Below are 18,730 nucleotides of genomic sequence, written 5' to 3' on the forward strand. Positions count from 1 at the left end.
GATCATAAAGTCATCTGTGAACAAAGATACAATGTTTAGATGAGGTATTTCTATCCCCCCACTTGATTCAACACAAAAGGTAAAGCATATATTTCTTTTTCTTTCTTTCTTTCATTTATTTTAATTAATTATTTTTTTTAGCCTATCTGTTTAATACTCTATGTCCCTCACACAAAATGAACAAAATGAACTGAATCCTAACTGTTGTTACTTGCAAAGTGTTAATAATAAAAATCAAAAAGTGTTCAGTGTGAGGCCAGCAAGTAAGATAAACAGCGCTCTCTACTGGGGTGAAATGATATCTGCAGTCTGATCATTAAAAATAAACAGTCTTAAGCAAAAACCTAAACTAAATAAACTAGTTTAGAAAAAAGTAAGCAAGTAGCCTAAATAAGTTTTGCTTACGGTCAGAATTTTACTTTGATTTTTTTTAGGATAGAATTACAGTTAGCAGCTACTCAGAAACGATCTATAAATTCTACATAAAAAAGAAAAGTAAACAATAAAATGCTTTTAAAATTTAGTTTTCAGATGTGAGATCATATTGTCTAATATTCTTTTTACATATAAAAATATAAATCTGATATATAATATATTTTCTAGGCATTATAGTTTCTATGTTTTGGTTTTGAAGCGAGAAATTAAAAGCGGAAGTGACGTTGGTTTCGAAGAATGTTTTCGGCCATGTTTGTGAGTGGCATCTTCATTGCGTTATAATCTGCTAAATAAATTGTATTATTAAAACTCTACTGATGACTTTATATATTCACAATTTCCACTAAAGCTCTATTTCGTGATCGAATTCTAAACTTTTAACATGACGACTCGGTGTGCGGGGCGGAAGTGTGGAAGCGCTCGTCTGTTTCCGTCCGTGTGAAGATGCGATTGCTAGAGATTACTGAGCCAGATCGAGATGAAGACAGGTCCTGCTGCACAGGTCTAAATGTCATTTTACGCTACAGTAATCTGACTGACATTGAGCAGGTGAGTGACATTTTTTGACGCTGTTTGTCACTGAGCGCGATCTATCGATAAACAGTCGCGTGATGATGTGAGTTGTTTCATGTCCAGTGGTAACTAACACTAAACAGCTGTTAGCAACCGGTCCATTGGTTCTGCACTGGTAATCACCGAAAACTGCCTTATACGCGCGAGCTTCAACCAGTCATGAGCAAAATACACAATATCGATGAAACGTGACATTTTGGGGTTACAAAATCAGTTTGCAGCAGATCGCAGTGTGAGCGTTACCAACTTGTAAATAGTGTATTGAAAAACGCATTTCGATTCTGAACTGACATCCATTTTAATTATAACGTAAACCGCGAAGGTGAGTAGTGTCATACATTAAATGATTAATTTGATGATTTTGTGGACCGCGTGTTAATTTTAAGATTAATTTTAAGACATTTTCCGGTCACTCAGTTAAATGACATTGCAAACTCAGCATGCGCTGACATGGGGAATAAAACCCGCAGGATTTACCCCTAATGAATCCGTTTACTCAGTGTGTTTTACTGTATTTGTGTTGGCGCAAAGAAGGCCTGTGATGACAGCTTGCCAGCCCGGATCTTCCTCGTCTTGTACACAAACCTGTCTCTTTCTCAAACGCGACGCGTCATCTTCAGCTGTCATGTTCACATCGTCGCGTTTGCGACGCGTCTGACTCTGACTGACTTGCCTGTCCATCATAACATAAAAACGCAGTGTGATTTGGTAACTCTCTTGATATTATTTTGAAATACATGAACGGAAATGTATGTAGGTAAATATACCCGATGTTTTAAAGGAATTTATTCGCACATATCTTGCTAAAACCACGTAAGATTTTCTTTCTTCTCTGAAAAAATGCTTCAGTCACCTTTCACTTTCATTGTATGTAAAGAACGAACGATGATTGAAACGATTTTGTCATTCTGCCAAATCATCTCCTTTTGTGTTTCACAGAAGATTGAAAGTCATACAGGTTGGAAACAATGCGGTTGATTAAATGACTGAATAATATTTTTTGTGTGTGTGTGAACTATCCTGGTTCATTCCTTCACACCCTGATAATACCAGCCATTGTTTGTTTGTCATTTTGAGAAGTGCTCATCTGAATGTTGTACTGTTTGTGTAGTAATGTACCCAAACGTTTCTGACATTTGAGTTTTTGGTGTTGTTTTTCAGTCAAGTGACATATTTTCTCCAAAAATGGTTGAATGTGGTTTAACTTCTTCATAAGTTGTGACCTCTCCATAAGCCTGACTTTAGATTATTTTAAATTAAATTTTAATTTTAAGTTTTAATTTAAATTATTTTTCAGAATATATTTAATAATTTATGTTGTTTTTGTATTTTATAGTATATACTTGTATGTATTATATATAATATTATAATAATAAAATATTTTATATTACTTTTTTAGTTCTGTCAGATGTATTAGTCACAATTAATTGCATCTAACATAAAAGTTTGTATGTGTGTGTGTGTGTGTGTGTGTATATATATATATATAATCACATATATGTGACCGTGGACCACAAAACCAGTTATAAGGGTACATTTTTTATTTTTTTTTTAAATTGAGATTTATACATTATCTGAAAGCTGACTAAATAAGCTTCCCATTGATGGTATGTTATGATAGGACAATATTTGGCCGAGATACAATTATTTGAATATCTGGAATCTGAGGGTGCAAAAAAAATCAAAATATTGAGAAAATCGCCTTTAAAGTTGTCCAAATGAAGTCCTTAGCAATGCATATCCACTCACAAAAATACATTTCTGATATTTTTACGGTAGGAAATTTACAAAATATCTTCATGGAACATGATCTTTAGTTAATATCCTAATGATTTTTGGCATAAAAGAAAAATCGATAATTTTGACCCACTCAATGTGTTGTTGGCTATTGCTACAAATATACCCGTGCGACTTATGACTGGTTTTGTGGTCCAGGGTCACACACACACATATATTATATTCCCAAACTTTTATGCTAGATGCGATTAATCGTGTCAAATTGATTAATCACGATTAATCGCATCTAACATAAAAGTTTGTAAATATATGCGTGATACACACACACACATAAGAGCTGTCAAATCGATTAATTGCATCCAACATATAACCAAATTGTCATATTTTTGATATTTCGGTATTGTCTGAGTTGTCAGTAAATCAAAATAACAATGGCAAAGTATGAATTAGATTAGGGCACTTTAGTACAGGGGTGTCCAAACTCGATCCTGGAGGCCACTGTCCTGCAAAATTTAGCTCCAACCTGCCTCAACACACCTGACTGGAAGTTTCCAGTATGCCTAGTAGATCTTGATTAGCTGGTTTAGGTGTATTTAATTGGGGTTGGAGCTAAACTCTGCAGGACAGTGGCCATCCAGGAGCAGGATTGGACACCCCTGCTTAAGTACATAAAAGTTTATCTGTTGATTTTGTTAACTGAGATGAGATTTTTGTCTTAAATCTCTCGCCCCGTTTGTTTAATATGATTTTTTTTTTTTTTACAGAATTCACACAGTGCTGTGGTGCCATGCGGCTGTGGCTTCAGGAGGTGTTTGTGTGGACGACTCTTCACCTGTCTGCTCACGTCTCACGTCATTTACCTTTGGAGAAAGGTATGACAAACATTCTGTGCAATTGCAAGCAACTACAACACAAAAAAACGAATGTGTGTTGTAGAATTAGCTTTTGTTTAACTCAAGTAAGATGAATTCTCTGTATGAGTTTGGTATCTTTTTTATCTTTCCAAGGTCTGTGCTCTTAGTTGGAAGATGCCCAGTGTGGAGCTGAGGATGCGCAGATGGAAATGGCCCGTCCAGTTTACCTCACTGTACCTGAGCTGTCTGTATTTCCTCTGTTCAGTCTCTGGTAAGCAGGTCCCGTAGTCAAATCTTCTGGAGGTCTCTGTATGAAATAACTCCAAATCAGTGGCATAAGAATGATGTGTGCTGCTGACAGCTAAAGAACTGCATGCTGATTAAGGGTGTGCTCACACTTGTAGTTCAGTTCTCTTGGTTTTTTGGTTTGGACCAAAAAGGAAAATGATACATTTAGTCCTGGTTCACTTAGCGTTCACACTGTCATTCTTAACACCAAAACTAAAAAAAATGGCTTTCATGATATATATTTATATTTTGTGATGGAAGTTACTCAACCAACAAAACAATGCACCGCAATAACGAGTGTACAACCGATGTACGCTCAACGGCTAGAGAATACCCATAATGCACTGTGAAAGTCACATGCCTTTTCAGTGTCCGAATTCACTCACTCGTTTTCATTCACTTCTTTAAGTGGACTATATTAGTGGACTAATGTAGGGAAAGTGAATGAGAGTATAGAGGGTGATTTCGGACACAGCCCAGGTATTCTTGAGTGTTCTGTCCTTTTAAGATTCGCATCTTGTGACATCACATCCTGTTTTTGGTTCGTTAAGATGTGTTTAGTCCTATTTGTCATATTTCAGTCAAATCACACCAGAGTTCATTTGGGAGCGCTTGTTTGGTGCGCATCAGTGTGCGGATCAAATGAACCGCACTATTAGAGCAATCGCACTAGAGTTTGTTTTAATCGAACCAAACCTGCCTAAACGCAGCCTAAAACAACACAGCTAAAAATATCAAAACAGTAGCATTAATTGACTAGTAGGATGTTGGACCATTGTTGCCTGTAGCATGTTTGGTATGTTTGTGACCGCATGTTGCTGGTCATGAGTGATGGCTCTGATTTGGAGGATTACAAAGTGAGAAGCATAATGGACACTGTGTTCGTTTTCACAAAGGGGGGAAATCACACAACAGGCCTATAGTCCCCCACCCCAAAGAAAAACTGCACGGGTGGGGCTTCCAACTGTGTCTTGCTGTTCAAGTTTCACTGCCACCCCATAATAAACGACCCTCTGTTGCCATGGTTGCAGTCTTTAGAGACAAAACCGTGTCTATGAAGGGATTGGGGAAGGGGGTGGATGTCTAACTGGACTCTGACTTCCTGGAACTTGTCAGTGCAGACTAGAGCAGTGTGTTAGTGACCTGTGTGATAAACAGCCTTGTCTTGCGGTGGCACGGACAGGCGTTATTTATCATCGTATCAGGGCTAGATGTGAGTCTATATGCATGAATTGTCAGTAGCCTATTGTTTTGAGCTCTGCAGTTGAGCTTAATTCAGAGACCTGTTGTTTTCTGAATTGAATACCTGTTGCATTGTATATGATTTGTATACTATTTCTAATATATCTGCCAATATTAGCATTTTTTTTGTTTTTTTTAAATTAATAGGTGTCTATCAATACTGGATTTATATTTAATTGTGCATGCAGATTTATCTTATATTTTTAGATTTAGATTACCTTTGCTGTCATCTAATGCTCATATATATATATATATATATATATATATATATATATATATATATATATATACATGGACTATTTATTTAATTTAATAATAATTAAAATAATTTAATTTAATATTTAATAATATTTAATTTTAATAACACTTTTAAATGTATAGTAAATCCAAATATTTATTTTTTCTGTACATTATAATGTAGTGACTAAAGTCACTTGTGGTATTTAAATGATGAATTTCATTTATTTATTTATTTATTTGTTTGTTAATAGTTTATTTAGTCAAAATAGTATATAATTTTAATATCAGACATACATTAGTTATTAGATAATATTAGAGTTTTTTTATTTATATTTATCTGTCAATTATGGATATATATCATCATATATATATATATATATATATATATATATATATATATATATATATATATATATATATATATATATAATTTTTAATCTAGTTTAATATTTAATTATTTTTTAATTGAATCTGTGCATTATAATGTGGTAACTAAAATCACTTGTGGAATTTAAAGAAAGGGATTTTTTTATTATAATAATATTTATATTATTTATTTAGACAAAATAGTATAGAATTTTATTTTCAGCCATTTATCAGTTATCAGCCCTAACATAAAAGCATTTATCAAATAATTGGTATCCTGATGTTTTTTTTTTCTCCTGATATCCCAGTGCAAACAGTCCAAAACACTGACACCTTTATTATCATAGCTTTGCCATATTTAGTAATCTTTTCTCCCTCTCAGGTCTCTTTTCTCCTTGATAACCTTTGTTTTTGCCTCGTATGTCCCTCTCTCAGGGGTTTCGGGCAGCTTATGCACAGTAACAGGTGGTGTCCTGGGGATCCACTGGAGCAGCGTCATTGGTCTGGGCTGGCAGCCACTGGCAGTGGACCAGGCAGGGGCTCGGTGCTGGGAAGCCTGCTGTTTGAAGCCCTCCTGCGGTGCCGTGTGGAGCCTCGGTGGACGCTGTGTGTTGCTGACCTGTATTCAAACGAAGGGCTGCGCCATTAGGTCACTTCCTCAGCCGTATGTAGAATCTCTGGGGCTTCTGCAGCATCTGAACACGGGCATGCGCAGGAAGAGAGACGTTCGCAACGCTGAGGATGTCAGAGTAATCAGGGAGACGGAGCATGTAAGCCTTATTATATGATCTCAAAGGAGTTCAGTAGTGGGTCTCATTCACTAATAAGTGCATACAAGTGTTCTTACTAATGTGTTAAAAATATCAACCGCAAAGGTGCGTATGCTTGTTATTACCCTCACTCTAATGGATTATCCTACATGAGCTAGTGAATGAGACAAACTATCCTAAAGAATAAAATCTTGCACTTTAACTGTTCATTTGCAGCATATACTGTATATATTGTCCAATTATTGGATATTTAATTGTGCATGCTCATTTCCCATATTTTTATATTTAGATTACCTTTGCCATCATCAATGTTTTTTGTAAAGTTAATTTAATTTTTTTTTTGTAATTTAATGTATGTGATATTTAATTTTATTTATTAATGATTAATAATATTTAATTTATTAATATTCAATAATAAAAAATAATGTATTAATTATCTGTTAAATGTAATAGAAAATCTCAAAATGAATATGCACTTTTTTATACGTTATATTGTTGTGGTGACTTGTGGCATTTAAAATTTGCAATTTTATTTATTTATTTTTAAATTATATTTAGACAAAATAGTATATTTTTGTTATATTTAATTATATTTGTATTGTATTTGTTATATTTAATTGTGCATTTCCCATATCTTTACATTTAGATCACCTTTTGCCGCCATCTAATGCTCATTTAAAGTTCATTTTTAAAAACAAAATAATTATTTATTTTTTTATTTATTACTTAATAATAAAAATAAATCATTTTTAACACTTTTAAATGTAAAAGCAAATCTCAGAATGAATACACATTTTTTATACTGTACATTATTTATGTTGTGGTGACTTTTTTTATTTTATTTATTTAGACAAAATAATATAGGATTTTAATATCACTGTCCTGAAGCATGAAATCTTGCACTTCAACTCTTGGATTTGGAGCATATATATACTTCATTTTATATAATTTCCCATATTTTTACATTTAGATTCTTTGCCAACATCTAATGTTTATTTAAAGTAAATTTTTAAGTTTTATTTAATAATGAAAATAATTTAATAACACTGTTAAATGTAATATCAAATCTCAAAATGAATATGCATTCTTTTTATACTGTACATTATAATGTTGTGGTGACTTTTAAAATTAGGGATTCTATTTATTTTTTGACATTTATTTTGGTATCGAATTTTAATATCACTGTCCTAAAGCATAACATTTTGCACTTACTCTTGATTTGCAGCTTATCTCTGTGAACTAACTGATATTTTCGCCCTCACAGGACATACAGGAGCTGTCTGCTAAACCCACAGTGCCACTGACCACATCCCATGATGCAGCTCTTCCACATACAGCTGGTGAGACCTCCATCCAGTCCACCAGTGACAGTGACGAACAGGAAGCTGTCTCAGCATCTGAGCAAAATTCAACACTGGATGCAGACACTGGAGATCATTCAGCATTAAACAACAGTAATCAGTCGCCACAGTCCACGTCTGACACCCATTCAGTGACTTCACCAACAAAACCAGCTGGTACGGCATACTGCTCTATAATTATGTGTTTTATTGTACTGTTAGTATTTACAACCTTTATTATGAGGTCTTTTAAAGTAAATGAAAAACAAAGTCTATTTTACAAAGCAGACATATTATAACCATTGTTTCATGTAACAGTGCGAGAGCTGGTCGTGTCTGCTGGCAACAATGTGGAGGTCACTTTACCACACAGTGAGGTGGAGCTGAATGCTTTTGTAGTGCCAGCGCCCCCTTCAGGTACTGCTCTAAATAAGCCATTGCAGTTAGTTTCTCCTCCTTTATCTTTGTTATAACTTCTCTGTTAATTCCTTTAGGGACAAACTATGAATTTGACTGGCGTTTGAGGACACATCCAAAAGACTATAGTGGAGAAATGGAGGATAAACACAGCAAGACGCTTAAGCTCAGTAAGGTAAATAAATACGTTCATTGTCTAAAAGTAAAAAAAAAAAAAAATTAATATATGTATTCTAAACATTGCTAATATTCCAAACAATGTTTCCCTTAGCTGACAGTGGGTCTCTATGAGTTTGAGGTGGTAGTGGATGGTGACGGTGCACATGGGGAGGGATACGTCAATGTTACTGTCAAACCAGGTAACTTTAGTAATGATGAACCTGCTAATTGTGTACTGGAATCAGTTTTCAGAGTTCTGTTTGGTCGGCCCACATAAAATATGCACAAGTCCTGTGTTTTTGCTTCTATAGAGCCACGAGTGAATAAGCCACCTGTTGCTGTGGTTTCTCCAAAGTACCAGGAAATCTCCTTGCCTACAAGCTCCACTGTGATTGACGGAAGTCGTACGTATCAGATTTTTTTTACTTTCACTGAACCAGATTTTACTGTTGCTATAATAGCATTTTATACTACCTTTCAAAAATTAGTTTTTAATGTGTTCTCTGCAGTAGCCAAGAATGTCTAATGAAACATTTGTGATCATAAATGTGATTCTCAGAGAGTACTGATGATGATAAAGTGGTGTCATGGCATTGGGAGGAAGTGAAGGGGCCGCTCAGAGAGGAAAAGGCCTCAGGTGATACTGCTGTTCTCACCCTCACCAACCTGGTTCCCGGTAACTACACCTTCAGGTATGTCTAATTAATTTTTTTTGTACATACACTGATGAGCCAAAACATTATGGCCAGTCACAGGTGGAGCGAGTATTAATAATAATAAAGTTTTAAATATGGATATTTTTCTTACAAAAACGCATTGCTTTGCTTTAAAAGGCCTTTATTAACCCACTGGAGCTGTATGGATTACTTTTATTATGAATGGATGCATTTTATTTTTGCTTCAAAATGTGCACACACACTCCCCCCAACCCCTACAGCACTTCATTCACAATGGAGGCAGGTGGAGTTACATTGTTACACCAGTAGGTGGTGACAAGAGACTGAATGGATTTGTCATTAAATCATTAATTCTAGAGATTCATTCAAAAACGCTGATTCATCCAGTAATGAAACGAGTAAAGTCTTTATGAGTGAGTCATTGAATCATTCACCTTTCAACTGATTTTTTTTTTTTTTTTTAATAATTCATTAAAAATAATTAGAGGTTTCGCTTTCAGTTTGAGGAGCCAATGAAGTTACGTAGTTTAGTCACAAGCTCTTTTTAATACTTTTTATTATTTGTGAAACCCACACACAGGCATAAAGCATTGACTTTTAAAAATAAAATAAAATAATCCTCCACGGCACAACTGACAGCCTGTCACGACACACACGGAGGACCAACAGCAAATACGCGGGTGGTCATAATGTTTTGGCTCATCTGTGTATTACGGCATGTTCAGCCTGCATATCCCATGTACAGTCATCAGATAACCAGTCTGTCCTCTGGCAAACTATTTAAAGACACTCAAAATGAAACAACAAATAAAAAGGGTTGTTATACAATAGGGTATTTTTTTTCTCCAACAGACTCACAGTGACTGACTCGGATGGAGCTCAGAATTCAACCCAAGCCATGTTGTTAGTCAACAAGGCCACGGACTACAAGCCTACAGCTAATGCTGGACCCAACCAAGTGATCACACTGCCACGCAACTATATCACACTGTACGGAAACCAAAGTACTGACGACCACGAGAATCTGTCCTATGAATGGTCACTCAGCCCTGAGAGCAAGGGCAAGGTGGTGGAGATGCAGGTACATGAAAAACACAATGCCATTTTAGAGCTGAATGATTAATTTTTACATGATCGCGATCTCCCAGGCGATCTTATTCCTAAATGACACAGATTAGGCTCTGTCCATTAAACCTTTGACAAGTACAATCACAGCGAACATTTAAATCTGCGCTGCCGCTGACCCGGAGAGAGCAGTTGTCATGTATAGGTATGAAACAGATTCACACAGATTCTTTTAAACCACACAGTATCTTTATTTCTGTGTTACAATAATTCAAATTAGTACTGGGATAAAAGTTTATAGTTCGAATATAAACACTGCTGTCTACGGTAGCTATCAAAATAGAGGAAATCAACTTTGAAAGTAACTTGACGCTTCAAATAAAGATTGTATCGATTACATTGTGAGACTGTGAATGTATTTGTCATTGAAGCATTCAATTAAGAGATTCGTTCAAAAACGATGATTCATCCAGTGATTAAAAAAAAAATGAAGTGAGTCATTGAATCATTCACCATTCAATCAAAACATTTTTTTAAATAATTCATTCAAATTAATTATATATTTTTTTTAACATTAACATTTTGTCAGAACCTCTAGTAAATGTTATTTTGTTTAGTTGTCTTCAGAATTGTGTGATCTTGATCTCCATTTAAAATTTATCCAGAGTCGTGCAGCTCTATTTTGAATGCAGTTTATGTTGATTATTTTTGTCAGTGAGTGTATTAGTGAGCAGCACATGTGTTTTGTTCTCATAGGGTGTGAGGACGCCCACTCTGCAGCTTTCTGCCATGCAGGAGGGTGACTACACCTTTCAGCTGACCGTCACAGACTCGTCTGGCCAGCAAGACACGGCTCAGGTCACTGTCATTGTCCAGCCAGGTATCTTTTTAAATACACAGCACAATGATTCGTACTAAACTTGTACATTTGGAGCTTCTGATTGTGCTTGAGCTCCCTCTATGTGAAATCCCTCCAGAGAATAACAAGCCCCCCGTAGCGGATGCCGGTCCAGACAAGGAGCTGACGCTGCCGGTCGATCGTACCACGCTGGACGGGAGCAAGAGCAGCGACGACCAAAAAATTGCCACGTACCACTGGACAAAAACCAAGTCAGTTACACACACACTCTCCCTGCATGCATCTTATGTATATTTATAATTCGTAATAATTAAAAAGTTCTTGTACAAAATGTAGAAAATCTAATTTTATGGACTGGATTTATTTTGTTATGGCCAATTTAATGCATTGAACATACAGTACCATTAAAAATGTGAGATTTTTTGGAAGAAATTAATACTTTTATTTAGCAAGAATGCATTAAATTGATCAAAAGTGACAGTAAAGACTTATAATGTTATGAAAGATATCGGTTTCAAATAAATGCTGTTCTTTTGAACTTTCTATTCATCAGATAATCCTGAAAAATCACTGTTTACAAAAAAATATGAAGCAGCACAACTGTTTTCAACGTTGATAATAATCATAAATGTTTCATATTAGAATGATTTCTGAAGGATCATGTGACACTGAAGACTGGAGTAATGATGCTGAAAATTCAGCTTTGATCACAGGCATATTATGAAATTAATTTTCATGAATGTGATTAATCATTCTGCATATATTGAATTTAATTGACAGTCCTACTTTTTGTAATATACAGAGTAGTAATGTAGTTAATTTAGCTGTAGACTCATGGTTTATATTTTTTATGGTGTCACAGGGGCCCAGAAGGGGTGAAAATTGAAAATGCGGACACTGCGGTTGCCATGGTGACCGGTCTGCAGAAGGGCGAGTACATTTTCATGCTGACAGTGACGGATGAAAGGATGCTGGAGAATTCGGATATGGTCTCTGTCATCGTCCGAGAAGGTCTGTGTCCTTAATTAAACCAAAGAAAAGTTTTATGTGGCCGTTAGAAGACTTTATTAGTTTAGTTCTGTTGTGGTCTCTGTCATATAATTTTGCTTTTGGCTTGTTCACATCAGAGGATGATCAGCCACCTGTTGCCAAAGTCCTGTCCAGTCCTCCGATCACTCTTCCCGTCCGTACAGCAGTTCTGGATGGTTCTCGCTCATCAGATGATAAGGGTGGCATCAGCTACCTCTGGACCCGTGAAAACAGTAGCCCGGCTGCAGGGGTCAGTACTGTTCAGTAATCATTCGAAATTCATGCTGGCATTCAAATTACATTCATGGCTCTGCTGAATATTCAAGCAGTTCACTACTGTGAGGTAGTGACAGAACAAGTAAAACCAGTTTTCCTTTAAGAGTGTGTTCCTCAAAGGTTTGAAAACTCCATCTGAATGGAGGAGGAGCCGTAAATCAGGACCAGAAAATGACCCTGTTGAAATGTGCCCTCTGTTTTTCTCCTCCAGGATGTCCTGAATAACTCTGACCACCAGGCAGTGCTTTTTCTTGGTAATCTAGTGGAAGGGAAGTACACTTTCACCCTGACTGTAACTGATAGTAAGGGAAAGACCAATACTGACAGTGGCACTGTAGAGGTTCGACCAGGTCAGTATGCTTGTAAAAGATCATCAAATAAATTTATTTATTACTTATTATGCTTTCTTTACTGTGTACTGTTGCTGTTTGAGCATTCAAAGTCTTGATTTTGTTTTTGGGCTCTACTAGAACAGGTTTTCATGCTGGAATGTTAATTATTTTCCTCATATTCTCCATTGTTGCAGCTCCTCTCTTCTCAGTCTGTCAGTAACGCTCTGTTTGGTTCCTGTCTCTATGAAGCCCTTCCTTCTGAAAAGCACAAAGTGCTCTGATTGGTCGAATGGAAGTGTGTTTTGATTGGTCAAACGCTTTTAGTGTGTTTGGGAAATGTCCCAACTCACTAACCCAACCAGGCCCCGCCCCTTTATTTAGCATATGCCTTGGGTGGGAATTATTTAAATGAGGAATATTGTGACGTGTTTGTTCCCAGAAGAAAACTCAAGACTATAATGGAGGCATTTCAGGGAGTTCAGAAACAGTGACACTGATATAGAGAATAACTCCCGCTGGAGGGACTTTGCAGACCTTTTCCATGCTCAAACAGGAACATTACACACTAAAGAAAGTTGAACATATAAAAAAGGAGAATAAATAAAAAATAATAAATTATATTTTAATTCTCATAGATGTTTATGAGCGAGACTTGGTGGAGCTAATCCTAGAAGTTGCTGTGGCCCAGGTGTCCCACAGACAGAAGGATATGTTCATCAGGCAGGTTGGCGTCCTCCTGGGAGTCCTGGACAGTGACATCATTGTGCGAGAGATTAGCGCCTTCAATGAGCACAGGTCAGTCCGGCTTAGAGCAAGTTCAGGCTTCATGGGAAGCGCTAAACTTAACACCTCATCTCCACTGATCTGATTAAATTGCTTCACAGTACTGTAAAGAAACCATAGGAGAACTTCTTATTCTCATTTTACTCAGTTTTCACATAAATAAATAGAATAGAGCGCTGCAGTGATGACGTATTTTTGTAGGACCTCCCTGGTTCCCTCTACAAAAACCCAGTTTTCCACTGGCTTTTGGATTATTGCAAAAAAAAAAAAAAAAAAGCTCTGTGATCAACAGAAGTTTATGATTCTTGCATGTTTGGTTCATCATGATAATTTTCACACATGAACACAACTTTTATGAATTTTGAAGCCTAAATTCAGTCGGAAGAAGTAAAAAGCTAATCATAGACTATAAGTGAACTACACTATGGATGAAATTAAAATTCCTGAAGAAATGGGATAAACTTTAACAGGTGAGAATGTTTTAACTCAGGTTTTTACTATGGTACTTTTTAATGTCGTGTCAGCTTATGCCTTTGTCTTGTTGTATTGTGTTCATTTAGCAAAATCATCTGCTGATGTCTATTGCAAATATATATATTCATACATCCGTCTAACTACGGTTGCAGATGCTCAGTCAACTTGCTCTCGAGTGTTGACGGTCCGACTTTGACTGTTCCAATATGGCGGATGGCTTACGTATAGAGGCCCATAGAAATAGCCGATAATGAGGAATCTATGTATATATGTGTATGGATGGAAAGGATGGAAATGCTAACTTGTAACATAAATTTGTCATCCCTGCAGCACTCTAATAGTACTTCTGAAATAAATGTTTAAAATCACGCACACTCACATGATCATATCAGAAGCAGTGTTGCTAAGTCCATGGTTTTTCCACGGAATTTGGCATCTATAACACTTTTGCCGCGGGTTGAAGCGACCCCAAATAACATAATATTTAGCCCCTGGAATGCAAATTTTACACAATTGGGATAGTTTTGAGTAGCCATTGGGCAGGATTTTGATCAAAAGTCTCATAAAAGCTGTTTTATTTTACATATGTTGCATATATGATGATATTACTTACTTTTACAGCACTCGCCTGGTATTTCTGGTATCTGGAGGTCCTGGACGCCCTCCATTGACTGGCCATAGTGTTGCAGTGGAACTACGCAACAAATTTCGCAAGCAAAAAAATGAATTCCTTATCTTTAGGGCCCGACGAGTGGACACAGTTAGTAAGTATTCATAAGTCTTCATTAAACGCTCCATTAACTTTTTATTGTAGCAGTGGTCTCGTATTAACCGTCTGATCTTTCCTCAGTCTGCCAGCTGAACTGCTCCAGTCACGGGGAATGCGACTCCTTCACCAGACGATGTGTGTGCCACCCGTTCTGGATGGAGAATTTATTCAGTACTTATTTTGGGGATGCTGAGAGCAACTGTGGTAAGGGGGCACTAAGAATTGTTGAGGAAAGCTGTTATAAAGAGGACCTATTATGCCCTTGATTTTGTTTTTGGTCTCTACTAGAATAGGTTTTCATGTTTGAATGTTTAAAAAACACATTATTTTCCTCATATTCTCCATTGTTGCAGCTCCTCTCTTCCCAGTCTGTCAGTAACGCTCTGTTTAGTTCCTGTCTCTATGAAGCCCCTCCTTCTGAAAAGAACAATGTGCTCTGATTGGTCATGTTTGGGAAATATCCCGCCCCTTACCATAACCACGATTTTCAACACACTACTGACTAACTCAACCAGGCCCCGGCCCTTTATTTTGCATATGCCTTGGGCGGGAATTATTTAAATTGTAACGTGTTTGTTCCTGGAAGAAAACTCAAGACTACAATGGAGCAGTTTCAGGGAGTTCAGAGAATATATGACTTTGTAACTTTGCAGAGCTTTTTCATACTCAAACCGCAACATTACACACTATAAAGAAAGATAAACGTAAAAAAGCATAATAAGTCCTCTTTAAGTTAGTTCACCTGCAGTTTAATAGCCTGTTCATGTTTTCTTTCAGAATGGAGTGTTTTATATGTGACGATAGCATCATTCATGACCATAGTTGGCATAGCGACTGTAATATGGGGTATTGTGTGCTGCTGTCGAAGGTAAGGGTTAGACAAATGATAATCTGTTTATTATTTTTCATTAATTTGGAGTTTAATGCTGGTGTTTATTAAGTGTCCTTTGTGTCTCGAGCAGACGGAAAAGCAAAGTGAGACGAAAGAGCCGCTATAAAATGCTGGAGGAGGATGAACAAGAGACTCTGGAATTACAGTTACCAAGACCTGGTAATAAAATCAGATCTTTCAGTCACTGAAAATTACGTAATTAATTAATTGTAATTAAATTGTAATTAATCAATTTAAAAATGTTTTTCCAAAGACAGAGTAAAGAATAAAATATACACAACCGTTCAAAAGGTTTAGGGTCAGTACGATTTAAAAAAAAAAAAAAAAAAAAATTATATTTTTATTCAGCAAGGATGCATTAAAATGATCAAAATTGACAGTAAAGACATTTATAAAGTTGCAAAAGATTTCTATTTAAATACTGTTCTTTTGAACTGTCTATTCATTAAAGAATCCTAAATAAATGTATCATGGTTTCAACATTGATGATAATAATAATAAGAAATGCCAATAAGTGACGTTTTAAAACATATAAAATAACTTGTATTATCACAATATTTCATAAGAGACTTCTTTCAAAAACATTAAGATATCTTCCCAACCGTAGTCAATACACTACCGGTCAAAAGTTTGGAAGCATTACTATTTTTAATGTTTTTGAACAAAGTCTCTTATGCTCATTAAGGCTGCATTTATTTCATAATAAACACAGAAAAAACAATATTGTGAAATATTATTACAATTTAAAATTATGGTTTTCTATTTTAATATACTTTAAAATATAATTTATTCCTGTGATCAAGCTGAATTTTCAGCATCATTACTCCAGTCTTCAGTGTCACATGACCCTTCAGAAATCATTCTAATATGCTGATTTGATACTCAGTTATTATCAATGTTGAAAACAGTTGTGCTGCTTAATATTTTTTTGGAACCTGTGATACTTTTTTAGGATTCATTGATGAATAAAAGGTTAAAAAGAACAGCATTTATTCAAAATATAAATCTTTTCTAACAATATAAATCTTTACTATCACTTTTTATCAACTTAACACATCCGTGCTGAATAAAAGTATTAATTTCTTTCAAAAAAAAGAAAGAAAAAATATTTGAACGGTAGTGTATATTGTTACAAAAGATTTATATTTTAAATAAATGCTGATATTTTTTAACTTTTTATTCATCAAAGAATCCTGAAAAAGTATCACAGGTTATAAAATAATATTAAGCAGCACAACTGTTTCCAACATATTGATAATAAATCATCATATTACAATGATTTCTTAAATTTCTTCATTTTAAATTGTAATGATATTTCACAATATTATTGTTTTTTCTGTATTTATTATGAAATAAATGCAGCCTTAATGAGCATAAGAGACTTTGTTCAAAAACATTAAAAAATAGTAACGTTTCCAAACTTTTGACTGGTAGTGTATATTCAGTATATTTGAAACAGTGTTAATAATTGTTTATAAATACTTTTTTTAATATTTTATTCACTTTATATTTATATTATATTTTAAATTAGTATTTAAAAATTATTTTATAATATATTTAAAGATATTATATTTAAATATATATATATATATATATATATATATATATATATATATATATATATTTTATATCATATTTTAAATTATTAATTTAATATTTATATTAAATTAATGTGTTAAATTGACAGCCCTAGTTTATTTTAACTGTATGATTATTTGACTGTATCTCCATAGCAAACATGCTTCATCCTCTCCTTGCCTTATTCCTCCAGGTCGCTTAAAGCCGGCTCCTGCTCCCACATCCTCCGCGCTCATGCACTCCGATTCTGATCTGGAAAGCGATGACGGCCAGGCAGGTATCCCGTGGTCCGATCGAGAGCGCGGAAAACTCCTGCCACCCCAAAACGGATCTCTGCGTAACGGCCAAGGTCCTCATAAACACAAAAAACATAAAGAGGAGCGGCTTTAGCAAACAAACCAAACCTCTCGTATCGCACCAACGCACTGTTCACCCCTCATCCACGACACGTAATTCAGGAGGGACCTGCAGGACTTTCAGGTTGAATCGCAGCCCAGTCTGAGCCAAAATGAAAATGCGTTTAAACCCGAATGGTCAGATCTGTAGAGCCATGCACCTCAAAAGACAATGAGAATGTTCCTGCTTCACTGAAGAGATTTATGTAACCGGCGGAAAGGGTTGAGCATTTCAAAGTAGCTCTCTGAGAAACTTTTCCCCACCAGAATGTCTCATCACACCGCGGATAACTGAGCCTGCCTCACTGCCCCCTTCCTACGAAGCTTCCAGATATGACAGGCAGCCTGTCGCATCCAAACACTGCCTGGCATGTCTTAATAATTTGTGTATTTTTATTTGTGCTAATAATGCAGAGAGTGAGTCCTAAGGCACCCAACATGACTGCATGAGAAGGCAAGATTTGGTTACCCTTGTTTATTTTTCATGGTTTGCATGTATTAAATTGAGACGTGTGTGTGCTACTCTGCGTGGCTGTATGTCAAAGGTGCATTTTTGCCCCTTTAAACACCAGCAAAAGTGGCGTCTGCAGCATAATAGCTATGTTTGTCAGGGGTTTCTTTTCTTTACGGAGGAATATCGTACACTGGAAATTGTATTGGAAGTTGCACTGGAGCTGGAATATGACAGGATGGGGTCTGGATTACTCAAACTGGAAACAGCCGCCAACTGATAAATCATGTTTGTTACACTTGCTACACGCATTAGTACTGCATTTTACTCTCTTTGGCTTTCTGATGATTGCTGATTCATCAGAAATCATCATTTGGTTTTAAAATGCTTTCAGCTCAGCCACTTCAGCTCCAATGTTACTTGATGGTTTATTATGAAAAGGTTGAATGTTATCTAAATTATGTGTGTGCTAATTATTTTTTATTTTTTCCCCTCCCTACATGTCTGAGTCTTGCAGATTTTGAATGCATGGGGAAAATGAAGGGATTTTTTTTTTGTTTTGTTTTTTTTTAAATCCATGCTTTTTTGTTGTTTTAAGTGAAGAATTCCCTGTTTCATGTGACTTGTTCTAACACAACTGGAGTAAATAAAAAGAAAATATATTTACAGCCGTCTTTTTTTGTTGTTGTTATACTTGATTTCGGTCCTTAATCTTATGATTGTACACAA

General features: G+C 35.7%; 1 protein-coding gene across 1 annotated transcript; it reads left to right on the forward strand.

The window, feature by feature from the left end:
* Window positions 1-669: 669 nt before the first annotated feature.
* Window positions 670-18,667, forward strand: kiaa0319l (KIAA0319-like ortholog). The gene is made up of 22 exons (XM_051871522.1): window positions 670-984; window positions 3,510-3,617; window positions 3,753-3,870; window positions 6,171-6,505; window positions 7,770-8,022; window positions 8,164-8,262; window positions 8,340-8,437; window positions 8,534-8,621; window positions 8,733-8,825; window positions 8,981-9,113; window positions 9,951-10,179; window positions 10,920-11,043; window positions 11,141-11,273; window positions 11,885-12,033; window positions 12,150-12,301; window positions 12,539-12,677; window positions 13,295-13,454; window positions 14,538-14,680; window positions 14,767-14,889; window positions 15,463-15,553; window positions 15,648-15,736; window positions 17,349-18,667. The coding sequence occupies exons 1-22, from the start codon at window positions 880-882 to the stop codon at window positions 17,543-17,545; spliced, it is 3,159 nt and encodes a 1,052-aa protein (XP_051727482.1). The 5' UTR covers window positions 670-879; the 3' UTR covers window positions 17,546-18,667.
* Window positions 18,668-18,730: the final 63 nt, after the last annotated feature.

The sequence above is a fragment of the Ctenopharyngodon idella genome, chromosome 19 (genome assembly GCF_019924925.1).
Source record: "Ctenopharyngodon idella isolate HZGC_01 chromosome 19, HZGC01, whole genome shotgun sequence".
In the NCBI taxonomy this organism is placed as follows: Eukaryota; Metazoa; Chordata; class Actinopteri; order Cypriniformes; family Xenocyprididae; genus Ctenopharyngodon; species Ctenopharyngodon idella.

Excerpts from the sequence above, each read along its gene's own strand:
- kiaa0319l (XM_051871522.1), top strand. The coding sequence starts at position 880 with ATGCGATTGCTAGAGATTACTGAGCCAGATCGAGATGAAGACAGGTCC. Across the intron at positions 3,618-3,752 it reads TCATTTACCTTTGGAGAAAG|GTCTGTGCTCTTAGTTGGAA; the intron begins GTATGACAAACA and ends TATCTTTCCAAG. Across the intron at positions 15,737-17,348 it reads ATTACAGTTACCAAGACCTG|GTCGCTTAAAGCCGGCTCCT; the intron begins GTAATAAAATCA and ends TTATTCCTCCAG.